The sequence below is a fragment of the Phacochoerus africanus genome, chromosome 15 (assembly GCF_016906955.1).
Source record: "Phacochoerus africanus isolate WHEZ1 chromosome 15, ROS_Pafr_v1, whole genome shotgun sequence".
Lineage (NCBI taxonomy): Eukaryota > Metazoa > Chordata > Mammalia > Artiodactyla > Suidae > Phacochoerus > Phacochoerus africanus.
The window spans coordinates 38,290,226-38,311,330 of NC_062558.1; the positions used below are offsets into that span (position 1 = coordinate 38,290,226).

The following is a 21,105-nucleotide window of genomic DNA, read 5'->3' on the forward strand; positions in this document are numbered from 1 at the left end:
CTTCGGTGACTTGCATGTGGGAGGGTGAAAAGAGAGAGCACGGAGGGAAGAAAGAGGAAAGTCGGCCACTGGCTGTGTCCTTTTCTTCCCGAGCGTGTTACAAACCAGCAGGGTCGCGGCATCGAGAAGCTTTCAGGGCCCCGGCAGACCGCAGTACCTGCGAGCGCCGCCGACAGAATATAATGGTACGGAAGCAATCAGCAATCCGCCCGCAGAACCCTCTGTTTTCGAGCGTGCACAGCCAGGGAGGCCTGGGCAAACAGGCTTTTATTTGGCCGGGAGCGCGGCTCTGCTTCCCGGCGTTGTCTTATTCCAGCTGAGAGGACTGATGGGCTGTGGTTAGCGCTTGCACCTTTCACCTCTGGAGCTGGGAGCGCAGACATGACCGGCATGGCAAGTGGCTGGCAGCGGCGCCATCCCCCCGCCCGCTTGCCCGCCCAGCCGAGTCAGGCCAGCCTGGGAGGCGAGATCTGCCATCTTCAGGCCCAGATGGGTGCCTGTCCCATCGGTCACTGGCCCCTGGTACAGCAGCCCTCCCAGCTGGGAAGAAAGAAACCTGACTCCTGGGGCCCTTGTCCTGTCAGCCTGGCCCCTAGCCCTCTTGACTTTAGGTCTCAGCCCGAGTGTCAGAGATTTGACTTTCTCCGACACCCACTTCCTGGAAGTTCCCTTGTCACACCCCCCACCTCATCTTCCCAGCACTTAGCGTTCACATATGTGGGTGTGCGGTTATTTAACCTCACTAGCCCCATAGAAGCTTTATCCCCCAGGGGACAAGGTCCTCTCCATGTCCCCTGCCTTAGCCTCGCATCTAGCACAAAGTAGGTGCTCACTAACTATCGGTGGGGTGAATAAACGAACAGAGCTGAAAACCTCATCATCAGCAAGGCCCATTCTGATGCAGCCTCTAACACATACTGGGCTGGGCTCTGCAAGTGTCACCACAATTCATCCTGACCCTCACCCCACAGGTAGGGAAATGAGGGTTCAGAAAAGCCGGACAAGGCGCTCCTGTCCCCGGAGTTAGTTAGGCATGCAGCCAGCACTGCAGTCCTACACAGTGTGCAGACAGACAGCCCTAACCTTGACCCTCAAAAGACCACTAGTCTGAAAAGAAGCCATTGTGTGACTTCTTGCTAAAGATGAAGTCAGGAGAGGAAGAAAGAAGAGAGAGGACCTACCATATCGAGGGCCATGCCAGGCGGTTTCATATACTGTCTCATTTTTGCCTCACAACTCCTGAGAGAAGGGGTGCTGTTCCCATTTTTCTGAGGTGCAGACTGAGCCCCAGAAGTGTCTAGGGTCTTGCCTGAGGACACAAAGCTTTGCACACTACAGATCACCCCATTTCACCACTCCCAAGATCCTCAGCAGTTCCTAAATCCCAAATTAAAAAATTTTTTTGAACACAGCCATGCCCGTTTTTCACATGGTGTCTCTAGCTGTGTTTTCACACCGCAAGGCCAGGCTTGAATAGTTGTGACAGAGACCCTATGGCCTGCAAAGCCCTAAAATATTTACCATCACTTTTACAGAAAAAGCACACAGCTCCTAGGGCTTGTGAAATGACTGCCCTTCTTGTATCTAAAGCCTCGGAGTGGCTAATTCCTCCTACGTAACTCCACCCCACCCCACACCCCACCCCCACCTCCACCCCCTGCCAGAGAGCGTGTAACTCTAGAGGCATCATAACCACACCCTCATCCTCCCAACTAGAACCCTCTGCTTAAGAATTCCGGCTTTCGGAGTTCCCATCGTGACGCAGTGGTTAACGAATCCGACTAGGAACCATGAGGTTGCGGGTTCGGTCCCTGCCCTTGCTCAGTGGGTTAACGATCTGGCGTTGCCGTGAGCTGTGCAGTAGGTCACAGACGGGGCTCGGATCCCCCGTTGCTGTGGCTCTGGTGTAGGCTGGCAGCTACAGCTCCGATTCGACCTGGGAACTCCTCCATATGCCACGGGAGCGGCCCAAGAAATGGCAAAAAGACCAAAAAAAAAAAAAAAGAATTCCGTCTTTCTCTGGAACCGAGGCCTTGCTTCCCACTTCATTCATTCACTCAGTTCTTCATTGATCACCTAATTATACAGCCTTACTCAGCACAGCAACAAAGCAGTGAACAAAAGAGAAGGGCTCTGCCCTCCTGGAGCTGGTATCTGAGTGGGAAAGACAAATGATGAAAAAGGAAAAGTAACAAGAAAGTTACAATCGCAGCCCCCTGTGGAGGAGATGCACCAGGATAATATCATATGCTCCTCTGGGACGGGAAGGGGAAGGAGAGATTCCAAATGTGGTGGGAAAAGGTCTTTCCGAGGAGGCCGTATTTTTGTGTGTTGTGAAGGAGCCAGTCAGCCTGAGATCTGGAGGGACTTCATTCCAGGCCCAGGGAGCTGTAGGTGCAAAGGCCCTGGGGTAGAAGCATGCCCAGAGCAGGCCACTGTGGCTAGAGAGTAAGTGTGAGGTGGTATGAAACAATGACATAGAGGCCAGCAGGGCTCCCCGGTGGGGCCTTGTAGGATGGGCAGGGAGACTGGCTTTTATTCAAGACACAGCAGGTAGTCCCTTCAAGATTTAGAGGGGAGTGCTATGGCCTCATTTGCACTCCAGATCTCATCCTGGCTGCCACGTGGGGCCTGCATTGTACAGGGGGCAAGAATGAAATAGGAGTCCTGCTGTAGTTGCCCCAGCCAGCCAGGGCAATGGTTGAAGCAGGAACAGAGGCCAGAAAGGTGGAAAGAAGCCAGTGGATTGAGCATATGAGGTTAAGGTAGAGCCAACCAGCCTTGTTTCCAGAAGGTAGGAGGACAAGGCAGTAGGACAGTAGGGAGATTTTTGCTCAGAGCCAGCCTCTTTCAAAGGATAGTGGTGCCACATGATAGTGGGGGCCCAGGAAGCTGGGATGGGCAGGTGAGGGGAGGGGTGATCTGATCTGGACATGTCGGGTTTGAGACACCTATTAGGACTCCTCTGGGATGTCAAGCAGATAGATCTATGAGTTTGGAGCTCAGGGGCAAAGTCTGGGCTGAGGTATAAATTTGGAAGTCATCAGCATACAGATGATATTTAAAGCCTGCAACAGTTCACCAAACCCCCCTTCCATAACTTAATCACTCACAGGATGGCACATTTTCAAAAGATCGGGGACCAGGAGAGCCCGTTATCCCCACACCAGCCCTTGCAAATATGCCTCCTTGATCTTGGCCATGAAAACATAATCATCGGGCTTTAAAAATCACAGTCAGGAAAGTTCAAGCAAGTATGTGAAGTCACAGAATTTATTATTCAAAATATCCCTGTGCCGTGGTTCTTTCCAGCTACCTGGAGACAGAAATTTTCTGTAAGATCCCCTCACCTCATTTTTATTCCTTCATTTGGGCTCCTTTCATTCCCTCTTTAAGGCTTCGCTGTGGCAGCCCTGCCTCCAGAGGTGTCAGGTGTCAAAGGTCCCATTGGGAGGCAGGTGAAGGCAGCCTGTCCCAGACTGCCACAGAGGGTCCTGACCAAGGAAAGGCCAGCATGGGAACTGGAGCTCTGCAGGGGTGTTTTACCCCTGCCCCCTTGGAAGGGGACTCGCCGCCCCTGTCCAGGGTGCTGAATTTTGTTCTCTCTCTTGCCCCCAGCCACCTTGGTGGGCAGCACCAGGAAAGAGGTCGGAACTGGGCAGGAGACCCACTCTTCTTCACACACCTCCGGCCACCCCAGTAGTGGCAAAATCTAGAGGAGAAAAATCAAGAAGCAGAAATTGTTTTGGTCAAGGTGGCCCCTTGGTGGCAGCTGCTAGGAAGGGTACAAATGGCTGGGCTGTGGGGAGGGAACCACGTTCAGAGCGCCGACTTTCTCCCTGCAGAGGTGCTGGGCAAGCTGAAGGGGCCCAGGGCAAACTGGAGCAGGTGTCCTCCAGGTCACCCCCTGCCCCTCCCCCTCCCCACGCCCCGAGCCTCTTTGAGTGGTGTTTTGGAAATATTTCCAAGCTCTCCAGCAATATCCTGCATCCTCCTTCCCCTTCCCCCGGGAATGGCTGTCCGTGCGGGGAAGGTACTTGCTCCCAATCCAGCTAAATTGTTATTGACTTGTGTTCTCTGCGTTCTGCAAACATTTCACTCAGCCGTCGCCAGCGAGGCCAGGAATCCCTGCTAGGGCTAACGGGGAAACCAGCTGTGCCGGGCCATTTCTCCTGCTCTTCCTCATCGATCACGGAATTAAACTGACAGAAGGAGAATTTCAGAGCAACTTGGGAGGGGAAGGGGCTGGGCCCGGATTGGACGAGGGTTGGGGGACCTGGGGACCAGAGTGCTGAAAATAGGGGCAGGAGGAGGGTGGGCCTGCCTCCAGGGTTGTGGCTGGCGGCAGGGGGCGGCCGGTTTTGTATCTGAACTGTAGGCTGGCCCAGGCCTGAGAAACCCAAGGAAAACACACAGACGGGGAGGTTGTTATTACTGCTTCATGACCATGAGTGAAACTAGTGGGGCTTTGTAGACAGAGAGGAGAGAGAGAAAAAAATCAGCCGCTGACTGGTGAGCCATCGACGAAGATCACAGATCTTTATTTTCCCCACAAGATAAGGGGGGGCAGGAGTGGGTTTATTACAAATTAATTGTCACTATTTTGCCATCAGAGGAACTGAGCTAAAAATCAAGATTCTGGCCTCTATTGAAAAATTAGGTCTGACCACCCCCTGGTCCTGCATTCCCATAGGGTAGCTGAGGCCAAGTTACATGGGCTTTTTTTTTTTTCTCCCACAGTATAGCCCTCCCTCTAGTCACTGCCACCACCCCACACACACACCCACCAGACCATTGACTCCATCACCTTCCTACCTGGCCCCTCAGACCTTTGCACTTAAGAGATGCCGGCGCACACAGCATCGCACCTTGAGACGGATGTTACTGAGTCTTTCTTTTCAGCCTCTACTCCGGACCCAGGGCCTGCGCTAAGAGGAAAGGGACAGGTGGCTAATGTCAGCCAAGCCTCTGGAAATGAGAAGATCCCTCCAGGCCCAAGACAGGGGAGTGAGGGACACCTTTCAGCTTCTCATGGTTTCTTTTTGTTTTGTTCTCTGCCATCAGTCACCTTCCTCTGGATACCCCCCAACCACCCCAGCCCGCTCAGGCTGCTCCAGCATCCGTAACTAATGCAAACACATGCAGGACCAAGCCCCAAAGCTCCAGGCTTAGCCCAGCCCCACGGCCCTACCAGGGGCTAAATCCATGATAATCCAGGCTGAGCGCTTTCACCTGCCCCAGTGGATGGGGAGCCACCAGCCCCGCTGCCTGAAACTCATGCACACCCAGTATGCCCAGAGCTCAAGGCAAGGGTGACGCACCCCACTGGGGTCCTTGGCACTGTGCTTAATAACAGTAGGAGTCACACAGTCTCAATAGCCAGTGCCTACCCCGGACCACTGGCATCAGAACCTCTGGGGGTGGGGTCCAGGTATCAGAGATTTTCTAGATGATTCTCTCAGGCTGCGGGTAGGGAACCAATAGCATCTTGAGAAAATGGCTGGTACAGGCAGGTGGGTGCTGCCAGCCAGCCTCGGTCTGGTTCACGGCTTTCCTGTTGAAGAGTTCCTCTGAGGAGTCTGGGTGGGTGTGTCCCCCTGCAGGGCAGGCAGCTGAGCCCCGGGACCATAGGCGTCACAATGGGGACCAGCCTGATCTGAGCAAAAGGCCCCACTTGGGGAGTCTCCCGAAAGCCCTAGAGCAGCTACGTCTGAAAAACGGGGCAGTAACATCAGCAGCTTGCTGCCTGGAGCCCACATTGCTGGGCTTGGGGCCTGAGGACGCAGGGTTCTTTGCCTTCCCCCCCAGCCCTCTACCTTGACTGGGCCCTCTGGGTACCCCATTTCCTGAGCACTGCCTGCCCTCCGCGTGTCCTTGGACAACACCTCCATTGTTACTTGCAATGTGACTCGACACCTCTGTGCGCCTGGCATCGGGCCGCGTGCGTCCATGCCTTATCTGCCTTATCAACTCCTCTGCAGTAGGCCCTGCAGTAGTACTTTCTGCAGGTAGTAGGAAATCAGACAAGCCCAGGGACCAGTAAGCAACAGAGCTCAGAGCCCAGCTCTGCCTGCCCTGGGACCTCAGCATGGCCTCCGAGGCTGCTGGTTCTGCTTCTCACTTTGGGGTCCTTCGCAGCCGGATCCCTAGCACCAGGCCTGGCACGTGATATGTAGTCAGTGACTACTGGCTGTGAATGACTGAAGGCCTCGATCAAGAGAGCAGGCGCTGTCCCCATTTAACAGACAAGAACACAGAGGAATGGAGTTCAGCAGCTCCCTTCAATCCCTGAGGTGACAGAGGCGGATCTGGGGCCCAGTGTCCCGCCTGCAGGCTCTGAGCAAGAGCTTTTGGATCACACCTGGGCTTTAGTAGGACCAGCTGTGATTTGAAAGGGCTCATCCCTGAAACAGCTTCCTTGTACCGATAAAGGGCCACCCCTTTGGTCTTAGGAGCCAGGCTGATCCATTCCCTGAAGAGTGCCTTTTATTCTATGAGCATTGAGTGTCCACCTGCTGTTAACAGAGCCATGGGTTGCAGACCCATTCTCGGTATTTGAAGATTTTGCCCATGGTGGGGCTGCAAGTCTAGAACCTAGGTGGCAGCAGGGGCTGGTGGCGGGGGGGACCCAGGAGCAGGGGGGACACCAGGCCAGCCCTCAGGGTGCTGGCCCCTCACATACCCACACCTTGTACCACCAGCACCTTGATGTCCCCAAGGGTGGGGATTGCTAGTTGCTTGTGTCCCCCCAGTAGCCTAGGGCCACAGGCCACGAGTCTGAAGGTTGTAGTGTCTTGTCCCAACCTGGAATCCTGCCCTCCACCTTCCTCCCGAGCCTCCTTCCTCTCCTCCCCTCACCCCCAGCCTATTGAGTCATTTCTGGTATGGGTTTAACAGGGGACACCTGCTACACAGGCCTGCACTTTACAGTTTGCCAAGGCCTCGCCCGCTTTTTGTCTCAGAGAGTAGCAAGCTGGGGGGCCTCCAGGAACAAGCAGAGAGCACCCAAATAAGCAAGGCCTCCCATTTCCAGGGGCAGCTAGCACACAGCCCATCAGTTAAGTTACTCTTAGGTAGGAACCTGGACCCAGTGTGGCCAGATCATCCAATTTCAAGAGAAACCAGAAATGGAGATTCTTCTGTAGCTTTTCCTGTTTTTACGTATTAGTAACTTTTTTTCAATGTTCAACGATGTCAGTAAATCCAGACGCTCTTCGGTGGGCCTCTGTGTGTCAGCTGAAATCCCCACACTGCCAGCCTACCCTGTGCCAGGGCCACGCATGCACCTGTGGCCAGAGAAAGCCAGGTGGGGAGATGTTACTGTGTCCCAGAGCTGCCTACGGATGCTGTAGGTGACCAGCAGGATGGGGCACCCAGAGCAGTCAACCATGTTTGTCCAGAGTACTGCTGTCCCCGCTTTAGCGAGGAGGGAAGTGACCTGCCCACACGCTCTCAGTAGCAGCATCCATTAATGACGGTGAGGATGGCTCACCTTTATGGAGCGCATGCTGCGTGCCGGGCACTATTGTAAAGGCCTTCGGTATCTTTGCCCTCCTGGTACTGAGGCACCCGAGGAGCTGGGTGCTGTTCAGTAACTGCCCAGACTGAGCACAGAGAGGGGAGGCCCCTGGCCTCAGGTGGCCCAGCTGGGAGCAGCAGGCTTCCACTCGATCCAGGCAGCCTGGCTCCAGCTGGCAATGCCATCAGCGCCAAGCCCAGCCCCCCTGGCTGGTCACACACCTGCCTCTTCTCAGGGTTCCTTTCAGAATCCCCTCCTCCCTCGACCAGCCACACTCTTCTCACCTCCCCCCAACCTCCCCCGCCCCGACCTTTCCTCAATGCTCTGCCTCCAGAACAAACCCCATGAAGCGCTTTCTCTGGTCCTCCCGACAGCCACCCGCCTCCCCATTCCACCCTCACCCTTCCCTCCGCCTGCCTCCGCCTCGCGCACAGGGCGACAGCGCCAGCCAGGGACGGGAGAGACGCGGGCTGGCATTCTGTCAAGGAATTAATTGAAAAATAAAATCATTAGATGGGAACTCCAGAAATGCAAAATGGTGGTTGGGGGGGCGGGGGCAGGACTGGGGGGCTGTTGGGGGACGGCTGAGCTTTTTGTCAAGTTAATTTCTCGGGTATTGATGTTTGGTGACATTCACTTGTTGTTTATCTTCGGGTGCAGCTGTAATACTGAAAGAAAACGCACAGCTTGTTTCGTTTATTTATTTTACACCTTTCTCCGGTTCTGCATTATGTTTGTTTGGTGAAAACCCACTGAGGCTTTTGATGTCGGGGAAATGGGATTTCAGGAACTATTCCCGGCAAGCAGGGTGCTCTGCGTGTGGGCAGGGCCGGCGGGGGGTGCTGGGGATCATCAGGTGGGGACAGGGGGCTCCATGTGCCTCCTGGGGGGGTGCTGCTGGGGGCCCAGCCTGAGCCAGATGCGCCAGGCGCACGGGTACCGAGCCCTCGGGGTGCCAGGCTCTGTGCATGAACTTGCTAATCCTCACTGCTGCCCCAGAGGTGGATGGCACCTCCACCCCAGCGTACGCGCAAGGCAGCCGAGACCCAGAGAGCTGAAGTGACCTGCCAAAGGTCACCGAGAGCTAAGTGGCAGGACTGGGACCTCAGGTTGTCCGACCTCTCCACCCCTCAGCCCACAGCCGGCGGTGGAGATACCCCTGGGCCTCCATTTTCCACCTGGAGGAAGAGGGATCTACCTGCTCTGGCCCTGACGAACTTCATTTACCTGACAACTATTGATCACCGACTGTGTACCAACCTTTCCAGGACAGCCCCCGCCCTGTTCACGCTCACTGGCCTAATGGCAAAGACACATTCAGTCAACATCTCTGACGTGAATGATAGCACAGGGTGGTCTCAGCGCCCCTGTGGAGCCTCACCAGGTGCTGGCATTGTTCTTTTTTCTCCTTCAGTCCTCACTTTAGCCCCATGAGGTAGGTGTTCCTAGTGGCCCCGTATAAGGAAGCTGAGGCCAGAAGGGTTAAGTCTGCTGCTCACAGCCTCACAGCCAGTCGGTGGTGGGGCCATGGGGTCTGCCCCTGCGCTCCTAAGCACGGTTACCGTAGGTCTGGGGACAAGTGGGGGGCCTCTGAGGGGCTTTCACAGGAAGGAGGAGCCCTCCCCTTCAAGGGGGGGGCCTGGAAGGCAGCAGAGGATGGTCACGGGGAAGGGAGGGGTGGAGAATGACCCTGCCCTCCCCATTTTATACATGGAGGGTTGACTCTCGGCAGGCACGTGCCCTGCCCAAGGTTGCCCAGTTCATGAAGGGCCAAAGCCAACTGTGGCTGATCCTAAAGCCAGACACGGTGGCCACACCCTGTCACAGGGTCCTGGGTGACCTTGGCCCTGCCACATCCTCCCCCAACCCTGCGCCCCCTGGGCACAACAGAGCCCAACACAGCAAGCGTGGGTTCCCAGCTGGACCCTCTGAGGAAGAATCCAGGGGCTGCCGTGTGTTAGCTGTGGGCCTCAGGGTGTACGCTTCTCTGCACTCCATTTCCCCACCTGTGAAATGGGGGCAATGACGCCCCAGAGGGTTATGAAACTCAGGTGTGACGCTGCTTGTAAAGTGCGCATCCTGTGTGTCTCCTTTTCCAGCTGCATCCCCCTCCCTCTGGGCCTCAGTGTCTCCAGTCACTGCGCCTCTAGTCCTGTGGCTCTATTTGCTTGTTTACTATCCCACCAACTGCACTTGTGTTTAAAGTTGCCCACCTCGATGCCCAGGGACTCATTTGTTCACTCGTCACTCCTTCATCCATTTTTATGTCCAACAAATGATGACAGAGCACCTGCTGTGTGCTGGGACCTGGGACGGGATCACCCTAGCACCCCCTTGCAGGGCCCACAGTTTGGGGGGGCCGGGCCAGTGCAGTGCTGGGCACACTCAGATGGCAGAGAGATCCTCAGAGCTGGCCAGGTCCCTAGTGACCCTGGGACGTGCCTCTCTGAAAGGTCCCCCAGGTGGGCTGGTGCCCGGGGGTGCTCTGTGCTGGCCACTGGGGGCACCCAAAGTTTAAGCCATGGAAAAGCACGACCTGTGTGCCTGGCAGGCGGCATAGGTCAGTTTTCTTCCTCAGTCTGCCCTTTGGTGCCTCTCAGACTTAACCCATGCTCACATTACTTACTTAAAATTAAGATTGTAAAAAGGGCGCCCACACAAGTGGAAATTCACCCAGATGCAGTTAGTGCCGGGTGAGTGAGAGGTGCAGAGAGCAACCACAGTCTGACAGCTAGTGGGAGTGTCTGTCGCTCCTGGCCTCCTACTAGATGGCTCATGATTGGAATGAGCAGCAGCTGCTTATTCCAAGAAAGAAGCTGAAACTCCGTTGTAGAGGTGAAATTCCTCACCCAGGGACCCGCCGGGGAGGGGACGACCCGCCGGGGAGGGGACGACGGGCCTGGGCAGCGTGGCTGCGTCCCATCCTGCTGGCGCTGCCTCTCAGGGTGTTCGCAGCATGAGCCTCATAAGGGCCGGAACTTGTAGCACCCGGGCTTTTGGTTCTTTGTGTGTGTGTGTGTGTGTGTGTGTCTGTGTGTGTGTGTGTCTGTGTGTGTGTGTCTTTTTAGGGCCATACCCGCAGCATATGGAAGTTCCCAGGCTAGGGGTCCAATAGGAGCTACAGCCGCCGATGTACACCACAGCCACAGCAACGCGGGATCTGAGCCGCATCTGGGACCTACACCACAGCTCACAGCAACACCAGGTCCTTAACCCACTGAGTGAGGCCAGAAATCGAACCCGCATCCTTACGGATAATAGTCAGGTTCTTAACCCACTGAGCCAGAGCAGGAACTCTAGTGTTTGACTCTTTGAATGATTGTTGAATAACTAAAGGAAAAGAGGGAGTCTTTGGTGCTGGTGTGATTCAGAGGAAGATGCGTACAGAGGGTAGGGCAGGAATTCCAGGCACAGGAGTGGAGGAAGGTTCACGAGTCTTTAAAATAGTGAGGCCCAACTGCTGGGCAGAGACTGGTACCCATGGGGTCAGGGCTGAGACTGAGAGGTGCCTGCCCTTTCAGAGGGTGATAGATGCCATGAAATGCTCTGCACAGCTGTCTACCAGTGGTTAAACTAGCAAAGGGGTGTGGAGAGGGCCTGAGCAAGGAGTCGCTTGAGTTCTGGCCGTGTTTGCATTGTTACCTCCTCCGGGAAGCCACCCTGATAGCCTAGCACCCGGCAGGTGGCTTCCCCATCCTGGAGGAGTACTCATCCCTTCTGGGCCTGCAGTGGTCTGGCTCCTTCTCCAGGTCTCCCCAAGGGGGCCAGGGATACCCTAGACGAGGTCAGGCCTGTCTTGTTCACTACATGCCCAGGTCAGAGCAGGTGCTGCCAGGCCTCTGTTGCGAAAGGTTGTGAAAGACACAAGCTTCAGGCCTCGTCTCTGCTTTTGATTGTCCTTTGCAGCCTTAACTCAGCAAGCCGAACTCTTCAACCTCATCTCTACCTGTCACTCATTCAGTCACTCACTCAACGGATATTGATTGAGCACCTACTGTGGGTGGGCCAGGCACTGTTCTAGGCATTAGGAGTAGAGGAGTGAACAAAGCTGACCAAACACCTGCCAACCTGGAGCCGACATTTCAGCCAGGGAGACAGACATAAACTAATAAGTAAATAAGCCAGGGTCCTTCTGGTCTCTATCCGAGACTGGACTCTGGCAGAGGAGTCCTTTGCCATCCTCCAGGCCAGGGATGACAGCGGCTTGGGCCACAGCGGAGGTGGGGGGAAACATGTAGAGCCCAGAACCACTTCAGAAGTTGAGGAGTTCCTGTTGTGGCTTAGCAGGTAACGAACCCGACTGGTATCCATGAGGATGCAGGTTCAATCCCTGGCCTCACTCAGTGGGTTAAGGATCTGGCATTGCCATGAACTGTGGTGTAGGTCACAGACACGGCTAGGATCCTGCATTGCTGTGGCTCTGGTGTAGGCTGGCGACTACAGCTCCCATTAGACCCCTAGCCTGGGAACCTCCCTGTGCTGTGGGTGCCGCCCTAAAAAGCAAAACAAAAAACAAACAAACAAAAGAAGTTGAGTCACACAGTTTGGAGGCATGACACCTGCCCTTTTGCCAGTCTCAGCATCATGCTCAGGCTCTGGGAAGGAATGAAAAATACTGCCAACGTGAAGATGGTAACTGCCACCACTGTGGCTGCTGCTGGCTACCACTGGCCACCTCTTGGACCCCAGGCCAACCCTGGTCCAGGAGAGCAGGGACCAACCATCCCAGGAGCTAACACCCCCGCCCCCTGTTGTTAGTTGCTGGGAGGGGGCATCAGTGACAGGCCCACAGGCCCTATTCTGAGACACTTCTATTTCCTGGCTCCTATTACCTGTCCACAAATTCAATTTCCAGAGGCCATTGTGCACCTCCAGGGCCTGGCAAATATGAGGAAACCCAGAGGAGGGAGGGAGGGAAGCATGTATCTGCCTGGATGCAGGCAGCCACCCCACCCCCAGCCCATCCGTCCCCTCTGCCTCCTCAAGGCCAGTGATGATGGTGCCTAGGATGCCTGGGCTCAGCCGCCAGGCCTCCACACCTCCTCACCCTCGCCGAGGGCCAGCCCTGCCACGTCCCCCTCATTGCCCCATTCACACATCCCCCGTCCGACAAACACTCAGGGGCACCCACTAGGTGCCAGCAGCATGCTCAGCAGGGGGACACGGCCCTGAACGGGGCAGCTCTGTCCCCAAGCAAAGGAATGCCCGCTGTGTGTTGGTGGTGAGATGAGACAGAGCAGGGCGGGTTGGAGAGGTGGGGTCCTCTCTGAGGAGGGGACATGGGAGTGGGGGTCTCGAGGTGGGAGCACACTTCAGGGGCCTGGGGAGGGTCCAGCCCAAGCGATGCCTCAAGGCTGCCTCTGTGCCACGCAGAGCTCCCAGAACAGAGTGGGAGTACCTGTTCTGGAAGGATCCTTTGGGCTGCCCAGTGGGGAGGCCAGAGGCAGGGAGTCCGCTGAGAAGGTGGGCACGCCTGGGTCAGGTGGGTGGCCGTGGAGAAGAAAAGGTTCAGTGTCCCAGTTTCGTTGGGGTGACATGAAGAAATAGCCTCAAAGAGGCCAAGTCACTTGCCCAGGACCAAGTGGAAGAGACCCGAGATGCTGCATCTTGGGGGCAAGCCCTGGGTTGAGCTCTGGGGAGAGCCCCCACCTGTTCAGTGGGGAGATGGTGACTAAGCATCATGGGGGTGACTGGTTCTACCTGGAAGACTTCACAGAGGAGGCATTGCTTGAGCCAGGGGAAGAGAGCAGGTAGGGACAGCCTCCGACAGCTGCCTCCATTCAAGTGCAGCGTTATCTGGGAGTGAGGCTGACCGTTAATGACTGGTTAGACTAGCAGAGGGACTGGCAGCGTCCCTCTAACCCCAGAGCCTAATCTCCCCTCTCCCCATTCCCGAAGCACCTTCTCCCGCCACCCTTTATCTCCCTGGTGATCTCTGGGCAACAGTGGCAACTTTTATGAAAAGAGGAAAGACTGGGTTTTGGTGTGTGTTGACTCCTGGCTTCACCACTTCTTAGCTCTGGCTCAGTTCCCCCAGGTGGAAGAGGTAATAATAGTACCTACCTGTGGGATTGTTAAGAAGATAAGAGCCACAGCACACAGTAGATAATCAGTAGTTTGGGGGGCCCAGAGGACATGCATTTTGCTGAGCCTACCATGCCCTTTCACACTGTCATCTGAAACCCCTTCCCCATCGCCTCACAGAGAACTCCTGTGCATTCTTCAAAACCCAAGTCAAATATCCCCTCTTCTCTAGAGCCACCTCTAATTGTTAGTCCCTCCATGCCTCCACTGGTGTCCTTGAGCATCTCATCACCCAGCACTTAATGAATACCTGCTGTATGCTAGCTGCCTACTGTAGTCTGCGACCGCCAGGAAACAGAAACAGTTCCTACTTGCCTCCCAACTACAGCCCCCACTTGATTCGGCCTCTCTGGAGGTTTTGGCTCCCTGCCCCCACCAAGCAGAGATTTCCTCCCTCCCTTTCTGTGTGGGTGCAAGTGGGGAGGGGGTGACCAACAGGGACAGGAGAGAGGCAGCCTGGGTGACTCAGAAACTAACTCCCCGTATTTCTCTTCCTCTGTGTGTTCCCTTCCCCTGCCTCTCCTCTCTCCCTGTTTCTTACCTCTTCTGTCTCTTCTCTCCACGGGCTTGTGTCTCCTCTCCCATCTCCCGCCACTTCTCCCTCCTCCATTCTCGAATTCCACCCCCCCCCCCCCCCCGCCGTGTTGCTCTTCCCTTCCTGCCTCCTAACCCTCTCGGCTGTTCTTTTTCTCCTCTCGTGCCATCTGGGCTCCCACAGAGCCCCCGAAGAAAAAGCGGTCTGTGGTGTTGGACGAGATCCTGGAGCAGCTGGAAGACAGTGAGAACGATGGCGAGGAGCAGACTCTTCAGCTGTGAGCTGGCACCAGGAGGGTACGTGGCTCGGGGCCCTGGGGACAAGGGGGACAGCCGCTCCACCTTCCGTGCTCCCTACCTCCTGTGGGGGCTGGGGGACAGCAGGCAGCCCCCACCCTCCACTGGTCCAAGGTCAGAGGGGACGATGCCCCCGCACTGACCGAGCCTGCTCTGTGCCCGGCACCGGAAGCTAGAGAGCAGGCAGGGTGTGGCCACACTGGGGAGACCCTCGTGGCTGTGTGCAGTCTCGGAAGCAGCCAAAACCAGCCACCACCACCGCTTCCCCACCTGAGTTCTCCCACTGGCTCCTCCTCCCAGCAGCCCTGAGCCGCAGCCAGGGCCCCATCCTGCTGGTGGAAGGTGAGGGCAGCTCCCTGCACTCTGGCGGTCTGGGCATGAAGCCACCCACCACCCGGCACAGACAGGGGGCCCCACCTCACCTCACCTGTGCCCAGCCTCCTCCTCACTAACTGGTTCCCACCTCACAGGGCTCTAGTGAGAAAGAAATATAGTAATCCCTGAAGAAGGCCAGGTATGGTGCTGCGCGTGTAAGGCAAGCTCCAGAAGGTTCCATTCTTGTTCCCCTTTCCAGGGTTACTAAGCTGGAGTTCCCACCTCCGTCTGTCCAAGGACGACTCGCAGCCTGGGACTTGACCTCTGACCTGCCGCATCCTCGCCCCTGAGGGCTGTGAGCCCTTAGTCACCAGAGCGCCTTGTGTCCATGGTGACCGTGGGGCCACTCACAAAGCCCCAACTCCAAGCCCAGCTGCCAGGTTCATTGGTTGAGCTCAGCTGTGTTGCTAACGGTGAATGCCTTTGGCTCACGGACTGGGGACCCAATGAAATGCCATCAGGTCCCCAGCCCTGGCAAGCAGCACCCCAAGGCTCATCCCGGATTTGGGGGCACCCACGGGCCCACACCTACTCCTGCCTGGAGGTTCGTGCCCAGCACACGCCAGGATGGGGACAGTGGAGAGAAAAGGGCTGTGGCCCGTGTGCCCTGGGACCAGCTGGGGCCACTCTGAGCCCCAGCTTCTCTCTCTGTAAGGTGAGGGATCTCGTGCCTACCTCAGACATGGTGCTTGGACTCCATCATCAATCCAAGTAAAGCCAGAACAAGTGCTCATCAGCGTTTCTATTCACTTCTTAATTTGGGGCGGCAGGGCTGTGAGTGCCCACCCAGGAATCTTCTGAGTTGCTGTGTAAAATTTGGTCTCTGTTTTTCTGGGAGGAGGCTCCAGTGCACTTCAAGCAGTTTTCAAAGTGGCCTGGAATCCAAGCAAGACTACACAGCGCCGACCGCCCCCCATGAGGCCCAGCGTGTCCCCAGTTCCCTCTGGGACAGGTGCTTCCTGATCAGTCCTAGCTCACCCCTGGGACATGAAGAGAAGTGAAAGACACAGGCCCAGCGTGGCTCATTCCCAGCTTTTAAGGGGAGCATCCCCCCAACATCAGACCACTGCATCCAGTGGAGGCCCGAGGTGACCGGACTCCCAAGTCACCGTGGGTCCCAGGAATGATGGGGCTGGGATCTCCCCCTCCCTCCCCACAGTGTGTCCTATTAAGGGCCATGTGGATTCTTCTAGTCAAATAAGATCACAGACCCGTGGGATTGGCACGGAAGCAGGCAGCATTGGCACCGACGTCACTGACCTAGGTAACCATACTAGGACGTCCCCAGAGCAGGATTTGCCACCTCCTGCTGTCAGCGCGCCAGCTCAGGCTCGGGACCAGTCTGGGTCCCTGGTTCAATCCATCCCTCACCAGCCTCAGGAGCCTGGGTCAGTGCCTTAACCTAATCTTTCAAATGGGATGACGCTAACAGTGCCTCCATCTGGGGTGGGGGGTAGTGAGGCCCAGAGAGCTTCAAATACCTGCAGGATGTGAATGTCTGACCCCAGCCTTGGGCCTTTCTTTGACCTTCATGCTTTACTGTCTTAACTGTGTCCCAAAAAAAAGAAGCAAGCTTCAACCCAAGCTAGAGAGCAATAAAATAAAGCCAGGCCCTTAGCCTGGCCCATAGGAAGAGGAACCACACGAAAGCATTTCAGGAGAAAAGCATCCATCCAGCGTATGCTGGGTGAACTGGGGAGGTTGACAGTCACTGTTGTCACCAGGGTGGTGGGGCGCAAGGGGGCTTTCAAGGAGGGGCTTCAGTTGGGTTTGAATGATGACAGGGCATGGTGGTGGTCCCATTCTCTCAGAAGATCTAGGGGAGAAGTTCCAGAAATAAAGCACGGAGTCTCGGCTGAAGAAGGATGAGCCTTCTGATCCTCATGTAGACGGGAGCCAAGACTGGAGACAGGCTCACCTCTGCTCAAGGGGTCTGCGACCCCCCCATACGGTCTGGGGAGAACTAAGAGGAGCACATGATGAGTCTGGACTGGTGCAGCACCCGGGACAGGGCAGGTGATGCAGACAGCCTGGGACCACAAGGTCAGCGGGACTGCCTGCTTGCACCTGGACGGGGCCCCTGGGCTCGGGCTGTTGAGGAGCAGGGACGGGCTTGGAGAAGAAAGAGAGACAGTTGAGGCCCCTGGGCCTGACGTTGGGGGCAGGGGGTGTTACCCAGACACTTCTGATGGACGTGGAGGGTCCAGGCTCTGTTGCAGGACAAGCATGGTCAACAGGAGGGCGGAAGTGAGTGGCAACGAGGTGCCCTCCGTGTGGGGTGGGGGCAGCAGAATGCACAGGCCCTTGATTCCAGGAAGGCCTGGGTTGGAATCTCAGCAACACCACCCACTTGCCTGTGTGACATGCTCAATTCTCATATCTTTAAAATGCGTGTAAGAATTACTGCAAGTAGGATTTTTGTTAAGACTGAATAGGAGATCATGGATGGAGAGCACTTAGCAAATTGCTTCAGACCTAGGGAACCTTAAATAATGGTGGTGGTGGTAATTATCAATGTCATCGTCATCATTATTCAACAAAGAGAAAAGCTTACAGGGCTACACCTAGAAAATGCCCAAGGAAGTCAGACCAGGCCTGTATACACCAGGCCTGCTGGACCTACGTTGGAGGCACAGGCAGGGCTGGGAGTCCCAGGAGGTGGGTGCTGATGGAAAGGAGTCCTTGTATCCAGGAAGGCAGCCCAGAGAGGGTGCCCTCTACTCAGCACAGCCCCAGAGCAGTCCAAGCAGGCATGCGTGGCTTACCCAGTCACACACAAAGGCAAAGCCAGGTGCAGGGTGGACCTGGGGATGCCCAGGTGTGGTCAGGAAACATGTGAACCCCTCCCCCAGGGACCACCCCCCCCTAGTGGCTCACCCTTTCCACCTTGGGGTCACCCGCGGGCAGTGATGCCATTGCCACAGTAGGCTGACAGCCAGGCTCGGGCGCCTGCATCAGCATATAAACCATCCCACAGACCTGAGCCATTTAAAGAAAGGCCCGCGTCAGCAGTCAGCACTGCGGGGCGATCCACGGGTATGAGGTCTGCCTCCTTCCTGCTGGGAAACGCAAGCTGGCAACCTCCAGCCAGTTGGCACAGTGTGCGGGGCTGGCATGGAGGCTCATGAGACTAGAGAGCCCAGGTCCCAGCAGAAGCACCTTGACCCTGGGAGAGCACCCCGCATCTTATGGCATCTCAGAAAGACGGGAAAAGAGCCCCAGCCAGAAGCAGAGAGGCTGGCGGAGTAAGCCCTCAAAGCCAACCACTAATCCTCCCCCCAATTCATTCGTTCATCCATCCAACGCCAAGTGCCCCCCTGCGCTCAGCCCTGTGCTGGGTACCAGAGATGCAAGGACAGAAACCCCGGGTCCACTCCGGGGTCTGGCTCCTGGGCTTGAAGTCAGGCAGAGGAGGATTTCCAGCGGCCCTTTGCCTCCTTGTTTTTCCTCCCTTCCTTTTACTGCCTCCTTGGGCTCTTTTGTCTTTTGTGGCAGGGCCCGTCCCTCCCAGCGCCCGTCTGTGCTCTGCAGCATCTAGGAAAGGATTAGTGCAAGCCGAGCATGCAGGCTTTGGTGAACAGAGCCGAGTTTGGTTTCAACATCTAATTCAATTTGTTCTGCCGAGATTGAAATATGAAATGGTTGCCAGTCAAACGTTCAAAGGACGGCGAAGGGAGAGTGAGCGCCTGCTGAAATTTAAATTTTAATGAAAATGACTTTAACCCTTTGGTACACCTTGCAGAAACGGAACCTGAGATCCCATCCCGCGAAAAAGCCTCTTGGGTTCTTTTTGCTGAGCTTCACTAATAATACGCAGTCATTTTTTTTCAGCAGTGTTATAATAATAACAGATTAATAGAAAGCTTACTTGATAATCATTTGTTATCCCATGCTGCCCCCCCCCCGTTGAAATAGGCGCCTCCCCACAGCTGACTTCCAAGCCCTGTGCTGGCCAAACCAGGCCCCCATGATGTCTGAGCGCCTCCCCAGCCCCATCACGACTGTTAATGGTTGTCTGAGTTAAGGTTTCATGTCTGTCCTTCCTCCTGGGATTGTCGGCCCCAGGAGGGCAGGGTCCCTGCCTGTTTTGTGCATATCACATCCCCTGTGCCTGGTGGATTGGAGGTGGGGGTGGGGCAGTGCTTGGTGAATATTCGATGAACAATCAGATGCTCCCTACTTTATCCTCCCAGCAGCCAGGGGAGGTAAGTTTACTAGATAGACTAGAGTGAGCCTCGGAGGAGAAGACAACATTACCCAGATGATCAGTGGCTGCCCTCCAGCTCTGGGCAGTTCCCAGCCTCGTGTTCTCCTGCCTCCAGGGCAGTGGCAGCAGCAACAGGTGTGCACAGGAGAGCCCGGCCCCGTTCAGAGCGTTCATGCACACCCTCTTCCCACCCTGCCCCCTGGGCTGTGCTGCTGTCCCCATTTTACATACAAGGAGCTTGAGGCTCAGGAAGGAAAGCACCGTGGGCCAGAACTCACAATCTAACCTCAAGGCGGCTTGAAGGAAACACTCTTCCGCTGACAAGGCACTTTATGCTCAGCCCCAACTTGCCATGAACCCCTAACGTACTTTGTGATTTTGTTTTAATACCATCAAGTGCCACCCATCCCCAGGATGCAAGCATGGGTTGGGGCTTAGTGTGGCTGTGGAGGACACCAGACACTGCCCTGGCATCCTAGAGCTGCAGGGTAGAGAGTGGGGGTGCTGGGACACCCTTAGACTCCCAGAGCCTCATTCCTGGGGTCATGTTGCTGCAGCGCCCAAGGAGAGGTCTGAACCTGAAACTCCCCATAGATGTTTGCTGACAGTCCTGGATCCTGAGGAGCTGATAGTGGAACGTGGGGAGACAGACAGCAAGCAGATGTTTTTTCCTGTCATGCCAGAGCGGACCGAGGGGCCGTGTGGTGGGGGCAGCAGGAGCAAGGCCCCTGGGGTGGGAGGGCCCACTGTGCAGGCTCAGCTTGGCTGCTGAGCAGGCACCTGCGGAGGTGAGCAGAGCAAGCTCCTGCTGTTGCTGCTGTGGAATTGAGAACTGGCTGTGGAGAGTCAGGTGCTTGCAGTAATCCGGGGGAGGGTGAGAGGCTTCGACCAGCAGAGGTGACAGGAAGCCAGGTAGGTCTCAATTGTGTTGAAGGTGGAGCCCAGAGGACTGACTAGAGGTGCAGCACTGTGGTTTGGGGCCTTTGCCACAGGAGAACAGAGTCAGCGTGTGCAGAGACCAAGCTCAGGAGCTGGCCCAGACAGAAACCGGGAATTGGTTTTGTTTGTTTGGTTGGTTTTTGTTTTGTTTTGTTTTGTTTTGTTTTTTGTCTTTTTAGGGCCACACCCTTGGCACATGGAGGTTCCCAGGCTAGGGGTCGAATCAAAGCTACAGCTCCCGGCCTACGCCACAGCTCATGGCAATGCCAGATCCTTAACCCACTGAGCAAAGGCAGGAATCAAACCTGTGTCCTCATGGTTACTAGTCAGATTTTGTTTCCGCTGAGCCATGACGGAGTTGGGTTTTTGACACATTAAGTTGGAGATAGCAGTTGGGTGGAGATGGAGAGCTTCCCGGTAGATGTGTGTCTCTAGTTCAGGAGAGAGCTGGACCAAAGGTGTAATGGGAAATGGTCTGTTTCCCTTTAAGAAATCCAGCCAGGGGACTTCCAGCCCCATGCAGGCAGAGCAGAGGTGCCCTTGCTCAAAGCTCACCAGTTCCCAGTGCTTGCTCTCTCTTTCTTTTTTTTTTTTTTTTTTGGCTTTTTAGGGCTGCACCTGCGTTATATGGAAGTTCCCAGGATTGGGGTTGAATCGGAGCTGTAGCTGTTGGTCTACACCACAGCCACAACCACAGATCCAAGCTGGGTCTGCAACCTACACCACAGCTCACGGCAACACCGGATCCTTAACCCACTGAGCGAGGCCAGGGATCGAACCTGCGTCCTCATGCATACTAGTCAGATTTGTTTCCACTGAGCCACAATGGGAACTCCTCCCAGTTCATTTTGAAACCACTTTTAGATTGTTCCAAACTCTTGACCACAACATCCCGTCTTCCAAGCAAAAGTCTCATGCAGAACCCCACTCTAGAAAACAGATAAAGCAGAACTGCATTGTTCAGAGTCCGGGGTGGGAAGCCTGGCCCCCACGTGTTCATCCTCCCCCCTCGGCACCTGAGTGATTGGAAAACTATTGATGTAAACACATCTCATGAGGCATAAAGTACTGCCTTCCATGGTACACGAGACAATTTTAGGCAGCCCGCAAACTTTTTTTTCTAACTTTTCATTTATGAGTTTCTTTTCAC

The 21,105-nt window shown here is 55.6% G+C and overlaps 1 protein-coding gene across 1 annotated transcript in view; it reads left to right on the forward strand.

Moving 5' to 3' along the window:
- The window catches only part of RBM19 (RNA binding motif protein 19), a 121,513-nt gene extending 105,971 nt beyond the window's left edge, over nucleotides 1-15,542 (forward strand). The window contains exons 24-25 of the mRNA XM_047762749.1: nucleotides 14,322-14,434; nucleotides 15,009-15,542. Of these exons, the coding sequence (XP_047618705.1) occupies nucleotides 14,322-14,419 (98 nt within the window). The 3' untranslated portion in view covers nucleotides 14,420-14,434; nucleotides 15,009-15,542. The remainder of the gene's footprint in view (nucleotides 1-14,321; nucleotides 14,435-15,008) is intronic.
- The last annotated feature ends 5,563 nt before the right edge of the window (nucleotides 15,543-21,105 follow it).